This window comes from Camponotus vicinus, unplaced genomic scaffold (genome assembly GCF_025532165.1).
Source record: "Camponotus vicinus isolate PSW18456_S1 unplaced genomic scaffold, iyCamVici1.0 SCAF_4, whole genome shotgun sequence".
NCBI lineage: Eukaryota > Metazoa > Arthropoda > Insecta > Hymenoptera > Formicidae > Camponotus > Camponotus vicinus.
The window spans coordinates 22,679,816-22,706,086 of NW_028141976.1; the positions used below are offsets into that span (position 1 = coordinate 22,679,816).

The following is a 26,271-nucleotide window of genomic DNA, read 5'->3' on the forward strand; positions in this document are numbered from 1 at the left end:
AAAATAAGTTTTTGTTACAATTTATTTTATTACATAATCATTAATATAGATATATTATACAATATTATCACAGCTTATTACTATTATTGTGTTTAATAAATTTTCGATATATATTTATTAAATTTGATAATTGTAAATGTAAGATACACTGGTATTATGAGAATGTTAATTTAACATAAGCATTTTCAAGTTTTATTCATACTATAACAAACAAATTTCACTCTTTCCACCAAATAAAATATATTATTAATGGTTATAACTTTGATTTGTAGTATGATATAACAGATATAACTTTAAACACTAAAATGTAATCAATATATAACTTTTAATATAATTGACATATTATTAAGCAATAAAATAATAAAAATAATAGTGAATATTAAGGAATAAAAATGAACTTCATTCGTTTACTTATTGCAATAGATGAGCACATTACTGTTGCACATTTCATGTTATGATATAAATATATACTTGTATTATTTTGTGTATATATATATATATGATATATACTACATTTTTTGAACTTTTTAAAATACTTTTACAGAGAATATAGTTATACAAAAAAAATATAAGCTGACATTTTTATTAAAGTTTATATTTAATATCAGTATGGGGGGGTCTCTAATCATTACTGTATTAATTTTCTTCAATTATTTTTAAAATAAAATATCGACTTTTTAGAATTACATATGATAATATATGATATAGTATAATACGTCATTATTTTTATGCAAAACGTTATAGAAGAAACAAATTTCTAAATGAGAAGTTCAGAACTTTTTATCAATTTATAGTGTACATATGTAGAACTATGAATTATATTATGTGTAAAGTATATTGTCTACAACTATTATATGTAAAAAGCCTTTATATGGGAACAATGTTAATTTTAACACTCTAGAAAATAATATTCGTAATTATATAAATTTTTCTTAATGTAACTAAATTGTTAATTTAACTGTTTAAGATACATAATATAATTTTAGTCATAATTGTTAGTCATCATTATATAACAAAGACATTTCAATATTAAACTATTACATCTTTTAATACAATCTAGAATAACAACTTTCTTTGTATTTTATGAGCCTATATAGATTGTTATATAAATTGTTATTTGATAATACATCTTTTAATAACAAAAAAGATAGAAACAAAAATGAATTTGTAAAATTAAATTTATCTTTTTTTTTTTATCAAAGAAAAAAGGTATGTTATTTATATTCTTAAAAATATATCTTATGTATATAAGAGAAAGATAGAATCTCTATTATATATATTATTATTTATGTTATAATCTGCAGAGTGAACCGCTTAAAGTATGACAAATAAATACTTTCAAATATAGTGATAATTTGAGAACATTATTAGGCAAAGTTGCAATATTTTATAGCGTATAATTTTAGATATTAACTTTTTCCTATGTGAAACCAAAAAAAGATTAATGATACAATTTTCGTTATTTATGATTATCACTGAATAACTATGATCATTATTTATTTCAATGTGAATTGTGCAATTAGGCATACAAAAAAATATATAATCTTATTTCAAGAAAAAAAATGATCCTGTAATTTTCTAAAACATTCTATAAAAAAGAATATACTTAAACAGTATATATGCTCGACAACTATATAAAATACTACAACTTTATCTAACAATATTTTTTTCATCAATATTTTTGAAAATATTTATTTGTCAAATTTTACGCATGTCTGATCTTATATATACTATTATATATAACACTCTATTGATATATAACACTCGTCTTTTCAATACTTATTTGTAAATTATTAAATAAGTGTTAACAATTAGTATAAATTCAATTAATATAAATTATCCAATTCACGTAATTATATAAATATTTATTTATAAATTGCACCAATGATATAATGTTATATATCCTACTGATATCTACTTTTGAAAATCATTGTCTCTTTAAACATTACAATTGCTTATGATGAATACTATTACTGCTATGATGAATGTACTCTATATGCTAAGTTCAAAGCTATTTTTTTGAAACAGTTGATATACAAATTCTAATGATACCTTTTCACAAATATGAAATATATGATATACATATATACTAACAAAATAATTAAAATAACTCGAGTTATAATGTATCTCTTATGAAATCTTGCAAATATTTTGTAATGCAATATATTATATATATTATATATAATGTAAAATATGGGATCTCTATACATCCAAACTTAGTTTGCATTTTATACATTTAGAAATATAATCAAATAATAAGAAAACATAAAATATAAAAGTTTGGCAACTGTTTTATCCTTCAATGAAATGTAGACATGGTACATTTTTTTTAGTATTTTCTCTACATTTTGTAAAATAACTTTATTATTTTACAAAAAGTATATGAAAATTCTGATTGAAAGCGTACTGTGTCTTAATCATAGTCATTATATGTATATATGTTTATGCTTATAAAACCAAATATGCACATCTACACATTATTATTTAATTTTCCTATCTTGAATTTATTTCAAGCAGGAAGCATACCTATGTTTTGTAATGCAATGGCAAGTATAGATTATATTGTAGCCATATCCGATTTCGTTAAGTCCACAGAAATTGTGTGACTTATTGTCGTAACATGTGCAGTCCCACTATTCTCACTATCACTGTTAACAATATTTAGCGACGAGATTTTAGCTCGTTGATACGCTACAACAGTGTTCAAACTCAAAAATCTGAAAAAAGCGATTTTAACTGTATAAACTGAACAATGCCAATGTTACACTTTAAAAAAGGCTAGCATTTACTCTTACCTTATACAGACGTACATAATCAATAATGCAGTTCCGGCTGCGAACATTCTGATAATGGGTCCTTCTACAAGTTGAATAACTACCCATGCAGCAGCAGAAGACGCACACATCGTTGTAACAATAGCGATAGTTTGCAAACAATGGCGTGGAGTTAAACTATTTTGCCAATCTAATCGACTGGCATGTTCAACATTGTACTTTGTATTGCAAACTTTACAAATAAGGCTGTCAGCATTAACAGAACTCTAAAGAAGGAAGAAAACGTAAAAAATTACAATTTACAAAATACATTGTGCTTGAGAAGCAACTTTTATTTAAAATAAAATATTATAACTATCTTACCTCGACGAGCCAACGACGTAGGCAATCATGATGTACAGCACTTACATCACCCCTACAATGGCATGGTTGTATTAGTGGACCAGCATCTTGTCTGTCACTGTCATAACAAATCCAACAATCCTTGCTATTAATCGATGTCTCATCTGTAGGAAGAAATGCAGTGTCTTGAGATGCGTTCTTTTCTTGCAATTCAATTTCTTTTATGTGTTTTCCCTGATCCAGATCCAATCTTTTCAATATACGCTTCGGATTTAGAATCCATAATTGTTCCGGACTGAAATAAAAATGAAAAAAATAAAGATATATGTAAATATACTATAAAAAAAATTTTATATGTACATAAAAAATATAGCTCACATACCTCATGCAGTTCCATAAAACACAGGGAAACCACAGCGCTACACCAACTTCAATAACACGAAATACAACATCATGCCAATTCCTGCTGTACAATGGCACTCTAAAAACGTAAGAATAAGTTGTATAAGTTGAGATAAATTCAAAAGATTGTGCATAATTTACATATATAAAATATATACTTCTCTCTTTGTTTTCTTACTTTGTTTTCCAAAATTCACTGAGAGTCTCACTGAATAGAAAACCAACAATTATGAACAACATAAAGGCTTGAGAAAGTAATCCAAATCTTGATTGATGTAATTGGGATGTATTCACTTGTTGCATATGTAAAGGCTCTGTCGTAGATGTAGATGGAATTGGATCAAATAATTTTGCTGTCACTTGATCCTCAGCCTGGATCTTTGCTTCATCAGCTGTACGTTTATTTGTTGCAATGGAAGCGACTCGATATTCATTTAAGAATCCACCACGAACCTAAGTTAAAAATATCATAAATAATAAGAATGAGAGTTGTAATATAAAATATTACAATATAAAGAAATATACCTTGAAAAATACTTCCACTCCATATATCAAGAATAAAACCACTACAATGAACAGGAGCACTGCATAACAGCCATTGAATACATGTGTATAGAAACTCTAAAAAATAAAAAAGAATTTAATAAGTAATTTTATTTTGATCAAATATGCATACATGCAAATCAATGAATTATTGTAATAAATTACTCAATTATACTTTCCATTCTATTGCTTACTTGATCTTGTTGTGAATATGTTTGAGCTGTAATAAATTCCGCTAATAGAAGGGAATATGTTATTATGTTGAAGACAACAAAAGCCAGAAAAGATTTTGATAAAAACTGAGGTTTGTCCAATCGAATGTCTCTAAGATGAAATACCTCGGCCCAAAAACAAACAATCAATGATGATCCACTTAACAGCAATGGATAATACGCTGACAGCAAAGATCTAGACCAGCCTTCTTTGAAAGCAGTCTGTAGAAAAAGTAAAAATGTATTAAAATATATATGAGAAATACTTTTTCTAAGTATAATAATTATCTGTATATACCGGTGATGTGAAATATGCGCCTCGTATAATTGATGCAAGAAAAACCACAAAGTATAACACTTTTTGAGTAGTAATCCTACATGCTCTCAAAAATGATGGTGCCTTCATTCTTTGCCATTCAGCGACAATACACATGACAAGTTGTATCAAACAAACAAAAGCTAATAAAAAAAAGATTGTAGCAAAAGCAACATAATAACTTAGATTTGGAATATGGCATTCCGGTCCATCAAATTGAATCTAAAACCGAATAAAAATTCAATGAAATTTATATATAATTTTGGGACAATTTAATGTAGCAAACAAAATTATTACCTCGCATAAACAAGTTCCATTGTGGCATTCTCCATGACCAGAACAATTTTCAATCCCACAACTGTTGTTCCAAGCCATCATACCAAATTTAACCAATATGGATAATGGATTTTGCGTGCTTATTGCAATCATTTGTTCCATCGCTAGATACGCTAGATACAGAGCAACTGCTCTGATACAACTTCTGGAAAATTATATTTATCTTCAATATAAATCATTTATTTTAATTCTTTCACTAATCTTAATTCTTTTCATCACACATTTAAATTATAGACAATATTAAAAATAAGTAACATTATCTTTTAACATACACACAAATGGGCAAGAGATAAAAATTTATATTATTTCTAAAATCATGAAATTATTTGAAGATAAAAATTAATAAAAATTCAAAAAAAATATATTATAGATCTATAGTAAATGAACTTGTAAAAAACTTCTTTTTATACTTTTTGTAATTTCAGCACAAATGATTTATGCACAAAATAATTTAAGTTTATTGTGCGTGACAAAAAAATTGTGTTGAAACACGATTACACATATCACATATTATTTAAATTTATCTATCGTAAAATTAAAAAGAAACCGAGAAAGAGAGATAAGTTGGTTGATAAAACAATGATATCAATTCAAGTATTTTTATAGGTATATATTGTACGTTTGAATTATATTATGCTCAAAAGAAAATTTGCACAAATACAATGCCCATTGATAATGAACACGTACACTTAATAGTAGAAATTAGTTCTTCCTATCGGGAAAATGGGTTTCTTCCCCATTAATATCAATCAATATTATGTACGTATATATTGTGCAGGCCTTGCCGTGAGTACAAACTAAGTACAAGCGTACGGAATGACGCGAGGACGAGTGTCGCGTTACATTAGTCAGCTGTCACTGTCGGTCACTGGTCATTGTTGGTGTTGGTCACTGGTCACTTGCTTGTTCTGCGCAGCGAAACGTCGCATCAAGTTACGTATCGACCTCAATTCTTCAGCGATGTAGTCTATCAAAAATCAATCGTGTCCAAACAATTACGTCGAATGAAAAACGAAACTTTTTTCTTATTAAGCATTTCGTCCAGCTTCCAGTTTTTTCGATGATAAATTCCTCACTCGAGAGTTCACCTAATTTCGATCATAAAACCACCATCGACGACGTAAACAGAATGTCCGATTTCGACGCATTAAGACTGACTTGTCCAACTCCCTTGCCAATGATCTTGATTTGTCGACTGTATCCAATTTAATAAGGATTTTTGTTACATACCTATCTATACCAAATTATGTACACTCGATGGAATGTCCATGTTGTCGTCTTTGAAATGTGGAAAATACAGGAAATGCAAATTTTTTAAATTTACCTTTCTCATTTAACTTTTAATTCCTCTTTTTCTCACTTTAAACCTTCATCACATGTTTCTACAAAACACAAAAAAAGAAACATGAAAAATTTAGTATGTTTGTTTTGCTTTTTTCTAAAAACTCAGATTTATCACATTTTCTCTCCCCAATTACACATTAATCTCATTTTAAATACAAAAAATTCCGAGAAGTGCCAGCAAACGAACAGACCTGAGATCTATTGTGCTTTGGAAACAGGTCTGAAGTATAATACCGACATATTTGACGTCACTATCAAATATTGTGGCCGACGGTCGATATCTATCTAATTGTTGAAATTGGTCGAAATATTCTTTAGATTCAACTGCGTTCGGCTCTTTAGTAGACATAAACGAAATTATTCAAGGCAAGATATATTTTTGATTTAATTAATATAATCTTTAGTTGGACTCATATATAAAGCCTTCTCTAGAGAACTACTGAATTCACTAAGTGTGTATCATGAAACATTATATAATATATATTCCGTGTCACATATAGTATAGAATATTACATTATTTAAATGTAAACTGTATATTGTAACACTTTTATAAGTCCTAAAAATATTTCAACCGTTATATCTCTTAGTCTTAGAGGATTGAAAGCTACACACTTCTCGCAACTTTATATCAAAAAGTGATAAAAATAAGTGCTGTATCTTATATTTAATAGTAAAATATTCAATATTACTCGACAACTTTGTTGTAACTTTGAAATCCCAATATTAATGACATTTGTCTAAATAAATGAATCTGAATAAAAGATTTTTTATATGAATAATTTTCAGATGTCTGCTCAACTGGCAAAACCAAAACTGCGTGCTCTCTATGCGGCACAGATCAAAAGGAATCTTATAGTAGCGATATCAGCTGGCGTCATCATAGCGGGATTGTTCAAAGTATTTGTCTGTGATAAAAGGAAACAGAGATACGCCGATTTCTACAAGTATATGTTATAATTTTATGTAAATTGTTATTCTATAATTTTGTCTGTAAATTATTGCTATTATTCCATAATTTCTTTTATAAATTATTGCTATTCAATAATTTGTGTAAATTATTATTTTATAATTTTTTCTAATTTCATTAATACAATAAGAATCGTTATATATCTATATGATCTTCAAATTATTCATTTCTAAAATTTTTAGCTACATTTCTAAAATTTTTAAAATTACTTTGCAGGACCTATGACCCAGAGAAACAATTAAAAATAATGAATGAAGCTGGTCTTATGCAGTCTTATAAACCTAAATAGAAGATTCATAAATTATTATAGAGGCAAGAACTTAAAAAGATGTGAGCAAAGAAGAAATAGTCTTCTTCAAAATGATATATTATATCTCAATATATAATAAATAAACTTAATATAGAATTATACATACATAAATTTTTCAGTACAGTATTATGAGCTAGTTTTACTTCAGTCGATTATTAATTTTAAATTTAATTTAACTAAATTTACATCTTAAGATATTTATGAGAGCGCATTATGATGCAATATATACAAATATGCTCTCGTAAAAATTATTTCAATGATTTGATTTCGTTAGCTTTATATCCATATTTATAGGAATTTTTTAACTCTATGATATCTTAGGTACGTAAAAATATTTAGATTTATCATTCAATTTAAATTTGAACTTTGCAACAGCCTTAATATTTAAGCATTCTTTTTAATATAAATTCTAATTATAATTCTAATTAAATATAAATGACGGTATTATTAGGCATGGTAAGCGCAATTATCCGTATGTTACATGACGAAAATTGACACGGAGCCGCGGCAAATATTAAGCTAACTCGACGATATTTTGCATTCGCGAGAAAGCAGATCGGGAGCGTTTCGAGGTTAGGGGACGTATATCACGTATACGAGAACCATAGACGAAGCAAAGCGATCGGCAAGATGGCGCGCCTCGTAAAGTACCCAGCGTGCCCCGCGCGATTGATTTGCGCATGTCAGTTGTACGCATTGCAAATGGCGGCACCTTGTTATTGTTCATGGCGTTTTATGACTTGTCTCTTTATATTAGCGATTATGTCGAGTTTTTTCGCGATCCCTGCCGCGCGCTGTGTGCCGAGAGTGAAATAAGGGCCGCGCGGTGTGTTTCCGACTAAGATCAGTGGCCGGGCGGTGTGGCTCCGTGTTGTACGGACGCGTGAAATCCCGCACAGTGTCGGAAAGAAATGGGGTAACGTTGAAATTTTCCTGTGTTCATACGGTATCAAATCGGCGCTGTGCGCGACGGCTCAAGCGAGGTCCGCTCCGACCGAGTCCGTTTGGGCCGCCGCGGATCCGCGCGACCGCGTTAGTCGAGCGCGTTTAAGCGCCGTACGTAACGAACGCGGCTCGGGAATAAAAATAATTCTTCGACGGTTTTGACGGTGCCTATCTTTGAGCATGCTTGAGCCCACTTCACGTACACCTCCTCCGACGGACAAAATGGTGGGCCCCCCCCCGATATCCGATGGTCTGGATGCCTTATTTCGAGGAAAATCGTTACGTTGACCGCCGGGACGGCCGTCTCGCGCCACGAAACCGTCGATCCCCGTCGACGCGCACGTCCGCGTTTCGCGCCCACCTAAAAAAATGCTATCTATAACCTATTTCCTAACGTTGTTCGAGCCCGCACGGGAGCCCCCGCGGCCGCTTGTGCACCCGTGGATTTTAATTGCCGTTCGCGAACGGTGAGACGGCCTATCCGGGATCGCTTCGCGGTTACGTGCGCGCTTACGATCGGCGAAATATCGACGGGAGGGTCCACCGGCGTCCAGGATCCGCGGACGGAAATCGTTCGGGACTTTCCCGGAAATCGCGCACAAATTATAACCTAGTAACGCTTAGTTGGCCTCACTTTTTGTTTATGCGCCCATGTTTTTGTCATTTTCTTGCCGTTCTCGCACTATCAGCCTTATCGATTGTATAGTAAATAATATCTTTCCGCCAAAGTCCTCTGTCTCTCTCTCTCTCTTGTGTCATTGTCATTAAATTTATTATCTGTACAAAGTATGAGTGAATTCTGTCTTGAAAATTTTTCTCTTTTTTTTTCTTTTTTTTACGCTTAATAGAGATTATATTCACCGTATGTTTTGTAAAATTATAACGTACGTGCACACGCGTAACAGGTACATTATTAAGTACATTATTATAAAAATTATGATATTCTTGATAAGATGTGTGCGTATATATGTGTGTGTCATATTTTACATTATTGACACATAATGTGCTAAAGAGACTCGTGGCATATAAATATATGGTATGTATAAAATTGTTTTCCTTCTTTTTCTCGTTATCGTTTGGTTTTGATATTTATAATCTAAATACTAGTTGCAAGAATAAAGTTGAAAAATTTATATTATCTTTAATTCATTATATACGAATATTATATATATTTGATATGTTTATATTATTTAATTAAAATTCTGGGTTTTAAAAATTTTTCTGCAATATAATGCAAACTTGCTGTTTTTATGCATTTTATTAGATACATGATACATTTAAATACACGCACATATCTTTTTAGAAGCACTAGAAAGATTAAAGAAGAGACATTTAATTGATACATTTTTATATATAAATATATTATATATTATATATTATATATTATATATAAATTTTATATATTGTTGTATTGCAAATTATTACATTTTGCTAATACACACACACACACACACACACACACACACACATATATATATATATTTGGAAAATGTAGTGTTACTTAACAATATTATTTACTGTACATTGATGTTATATTACACAAGAATTTGTTTTAATTAATTTGTTTTTTATATAATTTAATTACTCCAATTTTTAATTTGTTTGACAGTAAACAAGATTAGTAGTATCGGTGTGATTTGGGGCTGTCGCTGTACAATTGATACACGACATCTCATCATCACACACACATATTGGAGCAACACCCTGAGGCGTTCCTAAACTCTCTGGGTAGTTATGTGATTTGTGATTGGTACGTATATATTTTATTATATACAAATATTATGATTTTTATGCAAATTGTGCTTTTGTGGTAAACTCAAATAAGATATAATTATTATAATTGATTATCATTTTATTGAACATTATCAAATAAACTTCAGAATTGAAACTTAAATTCTGTAATTTTGAGTAATTAAATTTATCTGACAAATATATATATATATATATATATATATATATATATATATATATATATATATATAACTTTTTGATGACATTAATAAAAGAAAACAAAGGAAGGTGGGGATAGAAAGAGAGAAGCAAATAAACATTTCTTCAACTTAATTAAGTTCTGTTTATAATTTCTTTTTAATAATATTTTATATATCTATAATTTGTATATGTCTATAATTTTTTTTTGTATTATATATAATTTGATTTTTATATTATTAATATCACATTCACAAATATTATATTAGTATTATTTCCTATTATTTCATCATTTTAAAACTTAACAAACATTGAAAATAATTTTTTTATTATTATTATGTATTTTATACACACACACATACACACACACACACATATATATATTATACACTTACTATTATTTTCTATTACATAAAGATAAATTTATTATTATTAAAATAATATCAATAATGAATTTTACAGTCATGGCGGCAGATAGTGATGGTGATCTGATTGAGACGGTGGTAACGTGCGAGGGTGATCTTACAGATCCAGAATTTCCTCAGAAATTTGAAATTATTGTCGACCGTCTTAACACTTTGCTTTGCAAAGGTAGACCAATCAATATAAAGTTTAATGATTCAAAACAACATTTTATATCAATAATGTATTTTTTAAATAATATAATATTAATAAACAGATTATACTTAATTTATGTATTTTACAATTTATAGAAACAGGAGATGGACTAAGAGTAAATAAAGTAGAACCATGGAATTCTGTCAGAGTAACATTTTCAATACCCAGAGAAGCTGCTCTGCGACTTCGAGAGCTAGCAGCTCAAGGCTCTCCAACGCTTACACAACTAGGCATACTTTCAGTGCAGGTCGAAGGAGATCAGGTAATTTATATAATAAATATCTAATTATATATTTGTTTACAATATATTCTTATATCATCTTATCATAATAATATATTTTCTGTGAATTTTTATGATTAAAAAATAGTTAAGAAGTATTATTTATATATTATTATTTTTTTCTACAGGTAATATCTTTAAGGATAGCCAGTCGCTTTGGTGGAGATGCACAAGAAATTGTGTTACATTCTGGAACTACACAAGATGGTGGAGCAAAATCACAAAACGATGTTACTAATACAGCTACTGTTGATGCTAATCCTTCAACTGCTTTGCCTGGTCCCAGTAATAATTCCACCAGCATTTCATCAGCACTACGCAATGTTGCTCAGATAATAGCAGCTGGTAAGCTCCCATAAATTATAAAATAAATTGATGAAAACAAGTGAATCGAGTTACACATATGTAAATTTCTTTCTTTTTTTTTTTTAGGAACATCGTCGGAAAAAGCTCCACAATTTCGTTCTCCAAATGTAGTTGCACCTACTGACTGTGATCCTATTCCACCGTTTCTTGCGAAATCAGTTCAATCCACATCAACGAGCAATGTTGGTGTTTCTGGAAGCCAGCAAGTAGCTAATTCCAATGCATCGCCTAGGAACAACTACAATGGTCCTTTCCCATTTGCCAGTATGACACATGCTGCCCAAGCAATACACAATCGTGAATCGCAGATTACAACAATTAAAAATACGATGCAGTTCAAGCACCATGCGCAACCGCCGCCGCCGTATCCATCTCAGGAAAATTTGGCGGCGGTTACGGCATTGACGACCGGTCATACGATCACTCAACCGGTCGTTACTGTTGGACAATTAACGAATCAATACAAGCCCACGACGATTGCTACAACATCTAGTCTGTCACCAAACAGTACCAATCTGGCAGGGAGTTCGAACGTTAGCGGAAATCAAGTCGCCCTGTCCAGTCCATTACTTGTGAATCTTTTACAAAATGATGCTGGCTCACATGCAAATAACGTCGTACCTGGTCAGAAGATGTTACCACCGGCTGTTACCGACAATTCTGGACTTACCAATCGTATGAGACCCACTAAGAAACCTACAGTTAGAAGGAAAGATCTCCCATCGCCCAACGAGTCGCCACCAAATTTAGATACTTTGAGAAATGAAGATTTGATTGGAGGAACGGCGACGACAACGACGACGACAGTTATTCCTGATTTATCTCAAACTTCTACATCGTCGGCATTCGTCACTGTCAACGTTAATCAACCGTCGTCACTTCCATCGCAACAACATACGGTTAATGTAATCGGCGGTAGCACCGGACAAAATATGATGCCGCCTCAAGCAGTGCATCAAGTGCCGCCCAGTGGACAGATGCAACAGCAAGCTACGCCGACTTTACACAATCCAGTACAAACTCAGCAAAAGTTTCCCAATATTAGGCCAGAATTATCTTACAGAGCTTCACAAATACAAATGCAGAATCAACTTTCTGCTAGGCATCCGGTAAATGGACAACAAATTAGAACACCTTTACAACAACGCCAATTATTACTCCAACAACAACAGCAACAACTTCTTACACAACAACAACAACAAATAAATCAACAAATTGTCCCACAAGTCTCGACGACGCAGCAAGCTCTACTTCATCAACAAAATATAAACACGTCGTTACACACTACATCTCTTAATAATCAGTCACTATTACAACAACAACAAAATCAGCAATTGCTACAACATTCGACAATAGGCTTAAGCGTCCCGCAACAACGGCTAGGTTACTTAAACAGTCAACGTCAACAAACCCCGTCGCCCTATCCGAGACAACCGGTCCCGCAGCAAACGCATTTAAGTCAACCAAATCAGGCTCTCAATGTCCAACAACAACTGCATCACAATCAAGTGAAAAACATGAATATCAATACTAGCGCGAGTACTGATTTTCGTTATGGACAGAGCCAAAATATCCTCAGTAGAAATTATCAGTCTCCCTCAACGAGCAATGCTAATGGGACCACATGGAATGCACAGAGCAATTCTATTCCGCAAGGTGCTCAAGTCAACACCACACGTCTGTCAGTCTCGAATCAGGTTTCAGGTGCCTTTCCTCAATGTGGGTCTCATATAAGTAATTCTAATGCAGCTAGCATTGCTTCGTCGCCCGTTATTAAAACGGAAACGTCCGAATCTTCGAAACCGGAAAAAGAGGATCCGGAACCAGAACCGGAATATACTTCAACCGGAAAGATACGACAATTTTTAATCAATCCTTTAACAGGACACTTGGAACCGATGCCCAGTGAAAGTTCAGATTCAGAACCAGAGAGTGCAGTAGATAATCAAGACGACTTCTTCTCCTTTCCATCTCCATCAAACGATAGATCAAACTCCATATTTTCTGACGACGATGCGGACAGCAATTTCTCAAGAAGAAATGACACTACGACAAACACGGATCAATCTGATTCCGAGACAACAGCCAAATCGACGGCCAGCGAAGGAAGTTTGAAGCATAGCAGAATAAAATCTAGCAGAGAGACCGCGCATAGTCCGATGCCAGGAGAAAAAATCAAACTAAGATTAAAATTGGAAAAATCCGAGCCCGTTACACCGGCTTACAAAGTTGACGTTTCTTTCGTAAATACGCCGCCCATGCGAAAAGCTGATAAAACCATGAATAAAATTTTCACAAGTGGCGTTCCAAGTACAGGAAACGGTGATGAACCACTCCGAGTGCCTCCGTTACACATTTCTTTAAGAGGACGTAACGCTTCAGTAGTACAAAGGAAAAAAGAAAAGAAATCTCTGAAGGGCGATGGTGAGAGTGATTTACTCAAGAGGAGAGGTAAATTGAAGAAGATGAAGGAATGTATCGATGGGAACAGATTGCTGCAAAAGAAATCACCATTGAGTATGATCATAGGCACATCATCTGCATCAAAACTACCTTTGTCCAACTCGACAATGATAAACAGTGCTAATACCGTTTGCAAAATGGGTAATATGCTGCAAACTGTTATGGCCAAACCCAATGCCTTAAAACAAGAACTACCAGTGGATGCCGTACGACTACAAACTGGTACTATTACTAAGCCATGTTCGAGTAAAAACAGCGATGTAGATGATATACCACTAAATAGTAGAATACCGTCTCCCTTAAAGCATAAATCTGCGATTGTAAATCAATCTTTAAATACTCCACAAGTTTTAACAAAGAGTCAAGTGGATCTTGATGCACAAAATCACATGCAAGAATATAAAATAGGCGGAGGTGAGAGAAAAAATCTATTCAATATTTACATATAATTTAATTATCCTTTTTTCCTCTAATTAAATAATTTATATGTAATATGTTTTTATTACAGGTAAAACAAAAAGAAGGGATTCTAAGAAGAAATCGGAATCTGGAGATGGTTTACATCGGGAACAAAATCTTTTGTCAGGAGGTCGAATTTTAGATAATCAAATGAAATGGAGAAAGCTTGGTTATAAGGGTGATACAACCCAATCAATAAAAAAATCAGACTCACTTTTAACTGGAAGTGATTTTAATACAGTCAAGAAAGTTGGCGAAATTCGGAGAACAAGCGATAGCGACATTAATAAATCAGCAATTGAAAAAAGTAATTCATTGACTAGTGTTGCTCCCAGATTAACAGAACTTAATGGTATGAAGAAAGACTTAATAAATCAAGACAAGAGAAGGCGATTAAGTTTAATTGATGAAAAAGATCTGCATTTAGGAGGTAAAAATATATATTTTTTTCTATTTTAATATAGCAGTTATAAAATTTATATATTTATGTGTAAAGGTATATATGGAATAATTAACTATTGAATATGTTGTAGAATCTCCAAATACAGAAGTTACACATTTTAATAGTCAGAAGGCAGTTTCTGAATGTTCTGGAAATACAGTACCAAGTGTAAAAACAAATGTCAGTCTATCCTTCGAGAGCGATTCTGGTTTAAAATCGACAAATTCATCGGCGCAACAGGGCGACTCTAGAAGTACATCTAACAACCCTGGTAATAAGATACCTGTACACACAGAAACTACAACAAAAAATTCTCAATCACCTATGGCAAGAATACTTTCTGTCAAGTGTAAATCCGATAGGGAGAATTATATCGCCACTGTCAAAAGTCAAAATATCGGTCAGCAACTAAAAAATCATATGGTTGCCAAAAGTGAAGCAAATTCCATTATGAATAGACACAATAAAACAGTCGAACAGTTGAGTTTTAGTCATAAGAAGACAATTCAAAACCATGTTGTAAAACAACAAATCGATAGACCGACGACAGATAGCAAAATAGATAACGCGTCACAAAGAATTAGTTTATTGAAGACTACATCAGGTAATACAGTAATCGGTAATTCGGTGGACCAAGTTTCTAGATCCCAGAACATTGATACACCTGCAACTAAGCCGATCTTGCCTATCGGTGAGATAAACGTGACTGAAGCAAAGGTGAAGCAAAAGTTACTCGAAAATACAACAGTACCTATTGGGATCGGTGTTGACGCGAATATCGAAAGAGTCGGCAGCAGCGGGGGCGGCGAAGATTCGGGCATCGAGTCGATGGATGCTCTTTCGGAAAAATCACCAAACCAAGGGGAGTCACCTTTGCATAGGCCGGCATCGGCAATCGAATCAGTGACACAGAGCAGCGCCAAGAATGTAATACAGGGGGAACCCACCTTATCAACCACCAATAAGAACGTGCCTTCCTCAACTAGTAGTAGTGATATGTGTTCAAATTCCCATTCGGAACTTCTCAAGTCCAGTGGCCCGCAAAGGTTAAGTCCTGTGTCTGTAGCGAGTTATCTTGAAAACCAGTTAAATCGCAATATATCAAACTCCGGTGAGCATGACACAAAGAATGTGTCTAGTGAAAAATCGTCGACAATTCCGAGAACTGGACAAAGTGATTTGATGGCTAGTTTAGATATAGGAAGTAATGACAAAAGTGTGTCCAGTCCTTTAGTGACGGGAACAATGACTGTTGTGACAGCATCTATAACCAGCAGTATGAATAGTGATAATAACTTATTGCAATGTGCACATCAACAAGCAAAAGATTTTTCTGATAAGGATAGTTCTAGTGTTAAATTAGAGAGTACTGTTAACCAAAATGATCAGGGTAAGGCAAACTCTAAGCATGAAGAATCGAGAGCTGCGGAAAGCGTATCTGAAGACAGTACGAAAGCGATTGTAGAAAGTAACAGTGCAATTAGATTAAGTGATGAACCTCATGGACAGAATAATAATAATAATAACAATAACAATAATAATAATGATGGTGTGCCTATAATACAAAATCACGTTGCTTATAGTAAAGTTGACACGATAAAACTCGATAGTGTGCTCGCAAACAATACTAATACGGCGACGGATAATTCTTGCTCGAACAATGAGAATTGCAATCTAGAAATCAAAGTCGAATCTAAAATTAACGTAAAAGTGGACGATACTAGGCAAACTGATCGGTTCGAGGTTTCAAAAAATGGTAACATTTCACTGAATACAAAATCCGTCAAGTTAGAAACGTGCACCGAACAAAATCAGAAGTGTAATGTACAAAGTCACCAGAGTCAGATCATGCTCAGAGAATCTTCTGTAAATCTACAAAAAGTGACAGACGATTTAGTCAAAAAGATGGTTAATGATTCGAGCGATTTGAGCGTAGGTGGTATCCAGTCACCTCTCGGCGAAGATCCGCAACCTATTAGGATTACACCACCATTGTACACGTATTCCAATCCCGTTGTTCTGCAACGAGACGAAACTCCAAGTCCGGCAGCACAGAATCCTGAAGTGGATTCTAGCGATGTGGAACATCTCAAGCGTAAACGCAGAAGGAAACAGGAACTCGAGGGACGGCAGGATATCATATGCATAGAGGATAACGATGAGGGACATTTTGTGGAAAGGCTAAACTCTAACAATTCGGAGGAATATATCAAGAGACCGCCCAAGTCATTGCTGGAACAGCTTCTAATAGATATTCCAAACGATAACAATGAGAAGAGATCATTAAGAACCAGGTCGCAAAAGTTGAATAGTCCGGATATTGCAAAAACTCCAAAAAGCAGCCCCCACGGTCCTAACAAATTAGAGGAACGCCGTAGTATATCACCCTACGCGAAAGCAAGTCCGAAACTGGCGGTATCAAAACTGTCTCCTAACGCGACAATAAAAATAGGAAAACGGAAAAGACAAGAAAGCGAGAGTTCCGTTGCATCGAGCACAGCCGACGATCCACAGCCAAGACCAGGTAAACGGAAATGCTCAGAGAATGCAGCAGAACTTATTAAAGCTTGCATGGGTGTAGAAGAAGCTGGTTCTATAAAGAAACAAGTGCCTGGCAAGGAAGAGCAATCAAAGAAGGGGTTCAACATATTGACAAAAGCTAAGAAAGGTGTTTATTTATTTCTTATGCTACTATTTCTCCTTGTGTAGATAGTATTATGTTGATGAGTTTCTTTTTTTTATAAACTTTTTTTTTATCTGAGTTATCTTTCTTGATTTTTTTATCCACATATCTTCCTACATATACAGACTGTTTAGTTGTTAGCGCATCAAGTAATGATTGATTTTTTTTTACAAACTTGAAGATGCATGAATATTTTTATAGCGAAAATCTTATGGAATAATTATCTAATTTTATGAAGATTTAAACAAAATTACAATTTATCCTTCTCACATAATAAGCATGTATTACATTATATTAAAATATAACAAACCAAATAATCTTTCATAAAATTTTCGCTAAGGAAATCCTGAATTCACTACGGAATTTCTCATTATCAGCTAATGTGGTAGGTGGACACTCTGTATTATTATATAATGATTTTAGATCTGTATATAGATCTATAGATTTTATATATGTAACAAATTAAGGACTGCCAAAAACAGGACTGTTTATATGCAAATTAAGACATACTAAAAAGATTTATTGATATCGAGAACTATTGTACTAAAATCGTGAAAGAGAAAGATAGAAAATTAAACTTATAATAATGGAAACTGTTAAATCAACTATGCATAAATATAATTCAAATTAATAATTTATTGAAATGAGACTGATTTTAAATATTGCAGTATTTAACTACCTCTCAATTTCATTTTAATGTATGCTTCTAATTCATCTGTCTCTCATACTTGTCTGATACATAATACTTGGGCCAGACTTATGTGACATGAGCGTTTTTTCATATTTTTAGGTCCCATTGTGGTAGAAGTAGATTCGTCTGATGACGAACCATTGATTGAATCTGTAGGAAAAGCAAGAGTTCAATTGTCAGATGAAACATCCGCTGCTTCCCCAAAGCCTAAAGATCAAAAGTAAGCAACACTGATGCATTCTTTTATGAAGCCCAAAAAATAAAAATAAAAAAGAAAAAGAATCTCAGAGATTTGAGAGTTTTACTACATAAGATAAGCTTTTATTACTTTAGAGCGAGTTTAAGCTACAGCTGTTTCTGGCAGTCAAATTAATTCCAGTAATATATTAAATTTCAATGCCAATAATAGAGTGCAAAGAGAGAGCCGTTTATTAACTACCAAGCAGCCGAGTACGGCTATGGCGACGATGACGACGACGACGACGACGATGATTACGATGACTACGATGACAACGACGATGACGACGACGATGACGACGACGATGACAGCTGCGGTGGTGGCGACGACGACGGCGGCAGTTACTGTCGGGAAGGAGAGATTACGAGGCACTTCTGTATCTAGCAACGAGTCTGTGGGCGAAGTAACGACAAGAAGATCTGTACGGCAGAATACAGCTTCACCGCTAGCTACACCAGCAAGCAATACTAGGGGTGCGTCTAGAACCTCAGACGATATTAACAGAAGGAAAACTCGTAGTGGTGCTGGTATGTAAGCGATTTATTTTAAAATAGCTCATCTATAAAAGACACTCGATTATATTCAATTTTTAGAGATTGCAAGTGTCAATTCATTATTTCTCGATAAGCACGTTGTTTATATTCTTAGGAAATATTTTACACACGCGCGCGCGCGCATGTAAACACACACACACACACACACACACACATATATATATAAAATTATATATATATATAAAATTTATTACTCAAATTATATGCAGAGTTTTTTTTTAATCCTATGCTGCTTTTTTCCCATAATTTTTAGCATGTTATATCAAATATAAAAAAATTTACATCAAATATAAAAGATAATGATTATAGATGTTAGCTGTATGTTTTGCATACTATTTTAATTGAAAACATCTCGTACAGCGGGCAAACATTGTTTTAGTAACAGCGGAGACGGCGGAGCAAGCGAAACGGAGGCGAATATCCCGAGAAAACAAATGACCTTCGGGAAGTGACCTTGACAGTGATTAGCTACCGTCGCTCGTCAAGGCCTATCATCTGTCTGATTGTAAATCCGACATAAACGGGTATTTGATCGCCGTGTGGCTGGATCCCACCTGGTGAAACTGTATGCGTCACAGCGCACAACGTTGCTGTATATGTATCGGGAGTATTGTGTCAAAAAAGAAATGCTAGACGGTGTGTGAAAGCATTTTGTGCTATAAAACATTTGTTGGCTGCTAGTTAAGTTAGTCATACATGAAAGATAGTACTTTCCAATTTTTTTCTTGCTCGTTCTTCACATTTTTTCTTTTCTCTTTCTTTCCATCTTTTTCTTTTCTCTATAGCTTATAAGAATTATGTTGTTGTGACATTTAAAGAGAGTTTTGTATATTTAATAAATCATTAATTATTAATTGTTATGTTCTTAAATGTTTAAGAATAGCGAACAAAATAAAAGCAATCTACTTTAATTTTTTTCTTTCACCGTCTAGCGTTTTCATTTATGTTGTACTCCTATAAACAGCAAAGTTTAGTTACTCAGATTTTACTTGCTCACAACGCATTATATACTATAATCTAAGTAACTGAACTAATTCAAAACTGCCGAGAGATTGTATGTAACTTTCTTTTACCAGTCAGATGTGTCATTCTATTCTCAATAACTAAATTTCATTCTTCAATGTGCAATTTTCTAACGTTATCGTCTGTTAGATGTAAAACAAGGAAATTCAAGTTAGCTTTAGAAAGATTTAAGAAAATTAGAACTATTTATGTTTCGAGTATCATCTTCTCTCATATTCAATTTCTTTCGTTCATTGTATCACTACAAAATAGTAGCGGTAAAAGAAAGTCCAAATTTTTTAAGTGTCAAAAACGGGAATTTGACTGTACTGCCGTAAGTAAAATACATATTTATAAATATGTGGATAAATTTATGGTAACTGGTGGGGCTTATAGATTGCTACTCTGACGACTTTGCTGATAGACTCTGTTAAAACATATCTCTAATTTGTGTATACATATTTATTTATTGTGTGTCATTTATTTGTTATAAAAGTTTTCTATACATGCATGTGTATAAGCACAGTGTGCACACACACACACACACACACACACACACACACATATATATATATATATAAAGTAACGGTATCATACGAATTTGTCGCACGAATTAGTTTTTGTCATATATTGTAAACTCAAGATAGTAGTAACATACTTTCGTACTTATCTATGCAAAAGATAAAAACGTTTGAGATGTTGGTCTAATATTTGGACAATTATATATCACATGATTGCATTTTGGATATATTGAGAATTGTTACATCTTGAATATTGAGAATAATGAATTTATACATTGATGTAATAAGAACAATGACAAATGTGAAAACTGTTATTCATATTTATAATTACAGAAACGTGTGTATATTTCTTTTAATCAACAATCTAGCAATTAAGTTTGTAATTACATTATTATATGTTTTCATTTTTCAAACTCGTCAAACATGGTCTTTCAGTAAGAAGTTCGTCTTGAGTTATATAATATTCAAAAATATCGGGGTATAGAATTTTTAAAAAAAGATTTATTTTATTCATGAAATATGAACATATACACAGTGAACGTTGGAAGATATGCATAAAGATGCGAAGATGATAAGAATAACTATTATAAGAAAACTAATTAATACAATGTTAATTTGATATAGGTAATATATGAATGAATATATTTTGTAAATAATTTCTTGTAAAGATGGACAAAGCACACCCTTTCTCCCTATTGTGTATATATAGAAACTGTTTAAATTTTTATTAAATTAGTAATAATTAAAGTATATCGTGCAAAAATAAAAATCGTAATTGTCATTATTATTATAATTATTCTCTCGCGTTCATGTAATTAAAATATACTTATTCTTCTTATACAAATTTAGAACTACATTGAATTATATGTGCATACGTATATACAAGATCTATGTATGTGATTTATATCGATTATTGTTTTTGTGGACAGATAATCTAGTTTTATATTGTATAAATATAACTTACACACATAGAGAGAGAGAAAGCTAAAGTATGTATGATGTGTAAAGTGTGTATGTGGCTGTGTGTATTACGCATGTGGTGTTGAGAATTTACATTTCTAGCTAAGCCTGAGTAGTCATCATTGTGTAGCACTGTCCAAACATTTCATAAATCCATTATGCAATTCTGATAATTAACTTTTCAAGCAGCAGAAATTTAAAATATTGTTTAGTAAATAATACTTTATTCATTTATAAATATTAATAATTAATTAATTTTAATTATTTATCTTAGTTATGTTCTTTAAATATCCCTTAATTTTCTACCAACTTCAGAATATCTGTGTTAAATATTCTGTCAGCTTTGATGAAAGCTTTAAGTATACGCTCAGATAAATGTTCTAAATACATCCATATATATAGAATATTGATCTGTGTGATTATGATTATAAATTATACTATAGTCGATGTATGTGTGTTAAAAACTTGTGGATCAAAAGCTACACTCAATTTTATCACGATCATTTTTGAATATACATGATTTTGTACAAAAAAAAATATGCGATTTTTTTATCACAGACCAAGTAAATATTTATTATATGATAAAGAAGGATTATTGCTATATAATTGTTACAAGCATAGAATGTACAAAGTATGATAAGTGCAGTGCTCAATTATATAGTATGCATACAAATTTTCTGATCAATACTTTTTTCTCCCAAAGGTTCGATGGCTACCAGGCGGCACTTTAATAGAAAAAAAATGCTTCTCTCATGCTAGTAATAAATACCGAATTTAATGATATTTAAAATAGGAGAGATTTTCATCGATCTCTATACCCAACAAATTACAGAAAGAGACTGCGTCTTGGGTTATAGTTTCGTTGAATTTATTTCCTACTTTCAATATGAATTTAAGTTATTTGATTAGAAAATATTGCTTGTTTATCAAACTTTATTTCTATTAGACACTGCTGGATCTATCTATTGTACATAATAATATACTTATTTTACTCGGATGGGAAATTACAACCTGATTGTATATAATACCATGAAGAAATGGGTACACGACTTGCGCGTTTGATTTAATTCGTATCCTATAACATAAATAGGATCGAGTGTAATATATAGTAATTTAATATTGCAGAATATACAAGAATAATTGAAAAAAATATTGTAATTTTGATGTGTAAAATATTCTCTTTCACATTAGATAGATAAGCTAGGCATTATTATGTTACAATTTTATCATTGAATATTACATTTATATGATTGTATAGACTATAAAATGAGGTCTTTGTGTAAATATGAATATCTTAAGTATAAGCGAATATTTAGCGCGCTCGCATAATTAAGGAGCTTTTAAAGTATCTCTGCCGTATAATCACATGAGTGTATCTTTGTATGTATGTTTGTGTGAGTATATGCATGATTATACATATATATATACATATGTATATGTATATATATGCATGTAAGAGCAATTAATAATGCGCCAAAGATCAGATGTCGGATAGCTGTTGGCATTCAACAATTGGAGAAGTCGTATAAGTGTGAAAAGCTCAATAAATAATTGCTATTGATATTGTGGTTTGTAAAGGGTGTAAAGTTTACATGCTACCATCTCCGCGCAATCTACGAGAATTACACCGATAATAAATGATCACTTTATGCCTGTTTATATATTATTAATAGTCGCTTGACGAGCTCCTTAATTTTGTAGGCAAAGCTGCAAATATATTATGTATATGGATGTGTGTTTTAAGATCACCAGATAAGGGGTTTGATGACTTTAAAACCTGCTATATGCAAAACATTTGTATTTTTAGTATTTGGTTATATAATATACATATATATATATATATATATAAATAGCAGTAAAAAAGAAGAAACCGATTGATAATAATCTAAGTAGAGATATATATATATGTATATATCTACTATATATATATACATATCTCCATGAAATAAAGAATTAGATACCATATTATATTTGTAGAAATGATTGAGCACGTGAGAGATATCGCGCTATGATTACGGAGAAAAAATATTACAATTATATTATTACCTATTATTACACAAAATGAATACACAACATAGTAATTTGCTAATTGTATCTTTTAATAATTACTGTAGACACACATTGATGAAAAAGGTTTTTTTTCTTGTTATTAATTATTAATTACCATAGACTTATAAGACAATGAAAATATGTTATAAAAAAATGCATTTGTTTGTTTTATATTACATTTTACCCATTTTCAACGAACAATTTACTTTGTTTTAATTAAAAATAAACACATAAAATTGTAGCGCGCGCGGGCACGTATATAAGTTACATATAATTACACACGTATATAAATTATATTTTTATTTTTCTATCGAACATGATCACATTATCTCATTTACGGAATAATTTAATCGAGATATTTACTTTTCCAAGAAAAAATACATTTTATGGTAATAATTTAGAAGAGTTAAAAAATATTTTTAATTATTACAATTGTGCGCAATTAATATTACACCATATTTCACACAATACAGTAACAGGATTGACTATATCTTATTTTTGGCTATTAATTTTGCATTCTGTTTTCTAGAATTATCAAATACAATAATACATTTAAATTTTTTTATAAAATATTTTAAAAATATAATATAAAAAAATGAAATAGTATTTTGTTTTGTAATATATGAAAGAGAGAAAAATGCATAGCATATATATATACAGAATATTACAATATATAATATACAATATATTAATATATTTTTCATATAGACTTTTTTATCCTTACACTTTATGCGATTTGTATCCGAATTGTTACAATTTTTATATCTATTTTCAATTATTTTAAAATTTTTATACATATTTAGCTGTTTTTTAATTATAAATTTGTTTGTATACTCCATCTAATCCATCTTGAAGAATGTCAAAAATAGAAAAAAAGTATTTATTACATTTGCATAACATGTACTTTTTTATTACTATTCAAAATTACACATTATCACAGATAAAATAATTTTGATTAATTCTAATAAATATGTTAGTGTTTGTATAAACACTTTAAAGCATAGAACACAACCAGAAATTGTGCACATTATGTGCATGTTATCCACTGAGAACATTCATAGACAGTAGTTCATGTCCATGTTTTTATGTCCACAGAGGGCGCATCACTTTCAGAGATCACTAGTGTCCCTAGAAGATATCTTTTAGGGACACTAAGAGATCACTAAACAGGTAGACAGAGAGAAGACTGAGGGTGCGGTCCCATGGAGCGTATTACGATACGCGCGTATCGGACGTATTGAAAATCTGACCAATCGCAGATGTTCCGCTGTTTGTGATACGCGAAAGTTACGTCTGCGATTGGTCAGATTTTCAATACGCCCGATACGCGCGTATCGTAATATGCTCCATGGGACCGCACCCTGAGGGCCGCTTCGACCAAACTCCGATTAACTCAATCGTTGATTAAAGGGTTGCCAACATGACAAAAGTATTTCTACAATTATATTGGCTTCTTTCTATATATTGTTAGAAATACAATTGGTCACACTGAATTATTTTGTCATGTTGGCAACCCTTTAATCAACGATTGAGTTAGGGCCTGAGCACAAAGATGTCGTAACTGTTTCCGACAAAGTCGTATGCGTAAGTCGGAGACGTTAGTCAGAGAGAAGCCTGAGAGCGGCCATGCCCCTGACAGAGAGAAGAATGAGAGGTGTCATGGCCCGCTTTTAGGTGATCCCTGAAAGCGATACGCCCTCTGTGGACCTTAAAAACGTGCACCTAAACTACGAAGCCAAGGTGCACGAATGTTCTCAGAGGGTAACATATAAGGTGCACAATTTTTGGTTCTATTCCGTGCTATGTGCACAAAATGTCGGTAGCACCAGTGCTGTATAGCAAGGTGCTTACGTATATCAAATAAATTTTAATATAAATGAGAAATGACGAATTTGCGATCCTCTCACTCTCTCTCTCTCTCTCTCTCTCTCTCTCTATATATATATATACATTTTTTTTTTTGATATATGAATTTGCAATGAGTGCAGCGACATATTTTTTCTGAAGAACAATTATATGTTTTTTTTACATTAACTGATTCCTCTTATTATTCTATACATAAAATTATTAAAGTAAAATAATCGAAAAATGAACATTTTATCAGATATTTTATAATTTATATAAAATTATGTCAACTTAAAGAATCAAATATCTCGTTAACTGTTCAATTTTTGACTATACTATCTTTATAACTTTTTACACGGAATATTGCGAAGAATCGATTTATATAAAAAAATTAGGATGGTTCCATTAAAGAATATGAAGATAATCTTGAAATTTCTAAAACGCTTCCACTTACGAAAACAATATTACTAGCATATCATGGTCCTTTTAATCGTACAATTTTCGTAATTACAATTTTTTCATATCTGTAAAAATAGCGTAGATATTTCAAGTGAGCAAAGTTTTATATATATATATATATATATATATATATATATATATATATATATATATAGTTATGTGTGTGTGTGTGTGTGTGTGTGTGTGTGTGTGTGTGTGTGCGCGCGTGCGTGCGTGCGTGC

General features: G+C 32.0%; 3 protein-coding genes across 10 annotated transcripts; 2 read left to right on the forward strand and 1 right to left on the reverse strand.

Annotated features, from left to right (window-relative positions):
* Positions 1 to 4: 4 nt before the first annotated feature.
* LOC145971121 (uncharacterized) lies at positions 5 to 6,426 on the reverse strand. Of its 4 annotated transcripts, none has more exons than XM_083098440.1 (10): positions 6,156 to 6,426; positions 4,887 to 5,070; positions 4,572 to 4,811; positions 4,256 to 4,495; positions 4,044 to 4,139; positions 3,697 to 3,971; positions 3,499 to 3,597; positions 3,138 to 3,411; positions 2,796 to 3,040; positions 5 to 2,717 (listed from the first exon to the last, which is right to left on the reverse strand). In XM_083098440.1, the coding sequence occupies exons 2-10, from the start codon at positions 5,025 to 5,027 to the stop codon at positions 2,558 to 2,560; spliced, it is 1,770 nt and encodes a 589-aa protein (XP_082954566.1). In that variant the 5' UTR covers positions 5,028 to 5,070; positions 6,156 to 6,426; the 3' UTR covers positions 5 to 2,557. The 4 variants fall into 4 exon arrangements, with proteins under 4 accessions (XP_082954566.1, XP_082954567.1, XP_082954565.1 ...); XM_083098441.1 differs by lacking the exon at positions 6,156 to 6,426 and adding an exon at positions 5,739 to 6,112; XM_083098439.1 differs by lacking the exon at positions 6,156 to 6,426 and adding an exon at positions 5,689 to 6,112.
* Positions 6,427 to 6,474: 48 nt separating this feature from the next.
* Positions 6,475 to 7,647, forward strand: Cype (cytochrome c oxidase subunit cyclope). Its single transcript, XM_083098459.1, has 3 exons — positions 6,475 to 6,635; positions 7,056 to 7,213; positions 7,453 to 7,647. Exons 2-3 carry the CDS (start codon positions 7,056 to 7,058, stop codon positions 7,523 to 7,525), a joined length of 231 nt encoding a protein of 76 aa, XP_082954585.1. The 5' UTR covers positions 6,475 to 6,635; the 3' UTR covers positions 7,526 to 7,647.
* Positions 7,648 to 8,227: 580 nt separating this feature from the next.
* Positions 8,228 to 23,947, forward strand: LOC145969701 (uncharacterized). 5 transcript variants are annotated; one of them, XM_083095889.1, is made up of 12 exons: positions 8,229 to 8,462; positions 9,340 to 9,396; positions 10,101 to 10,241; positions 10,883 to 11,011; positions 11,134 to 11,300; positions 11,447 to 11,663; positions 11,751 to 14,561; positions 14,656 to 15,036; positions 15,140 to 17,716; positions 18,522 to 18,642; positions 18,832 to 19,187; positions 19,575 to 23,947. In XM_083095889.1, exons 4-12 carry the CDS (start codon positions 10,885 to 10,887, stop codon positions 19,664 to 19,666), a joined length of 6,849 nt encoding a protein of 2,282 aa, XP_082952015.1. In that variant the 5' UTR covers positions 8,229 to 8,462; positions 9,340 to 9,396; positions 10,101 to 10,241; positions 10,883 to 10,884; the 3' UTR covers positions 19,667 to 23,947. The 5 variants fall into 5 exon arrangements, with proteins under 5 accessions (XP_082952017.1, XP_082952015.1, XP_082952014.1 ...); XM_083095888.1 differs by lacking the exon at positions 9,340 to 9,396 and adding an exon at positions 9,445 to 9,527; XM_083095887.1 differs by lacking the exon at positions 9,340 to 9,396.
* The last annotated feature ends 2,324 nt before the right edge of the window (positions 23,948 to 26,271 follow it).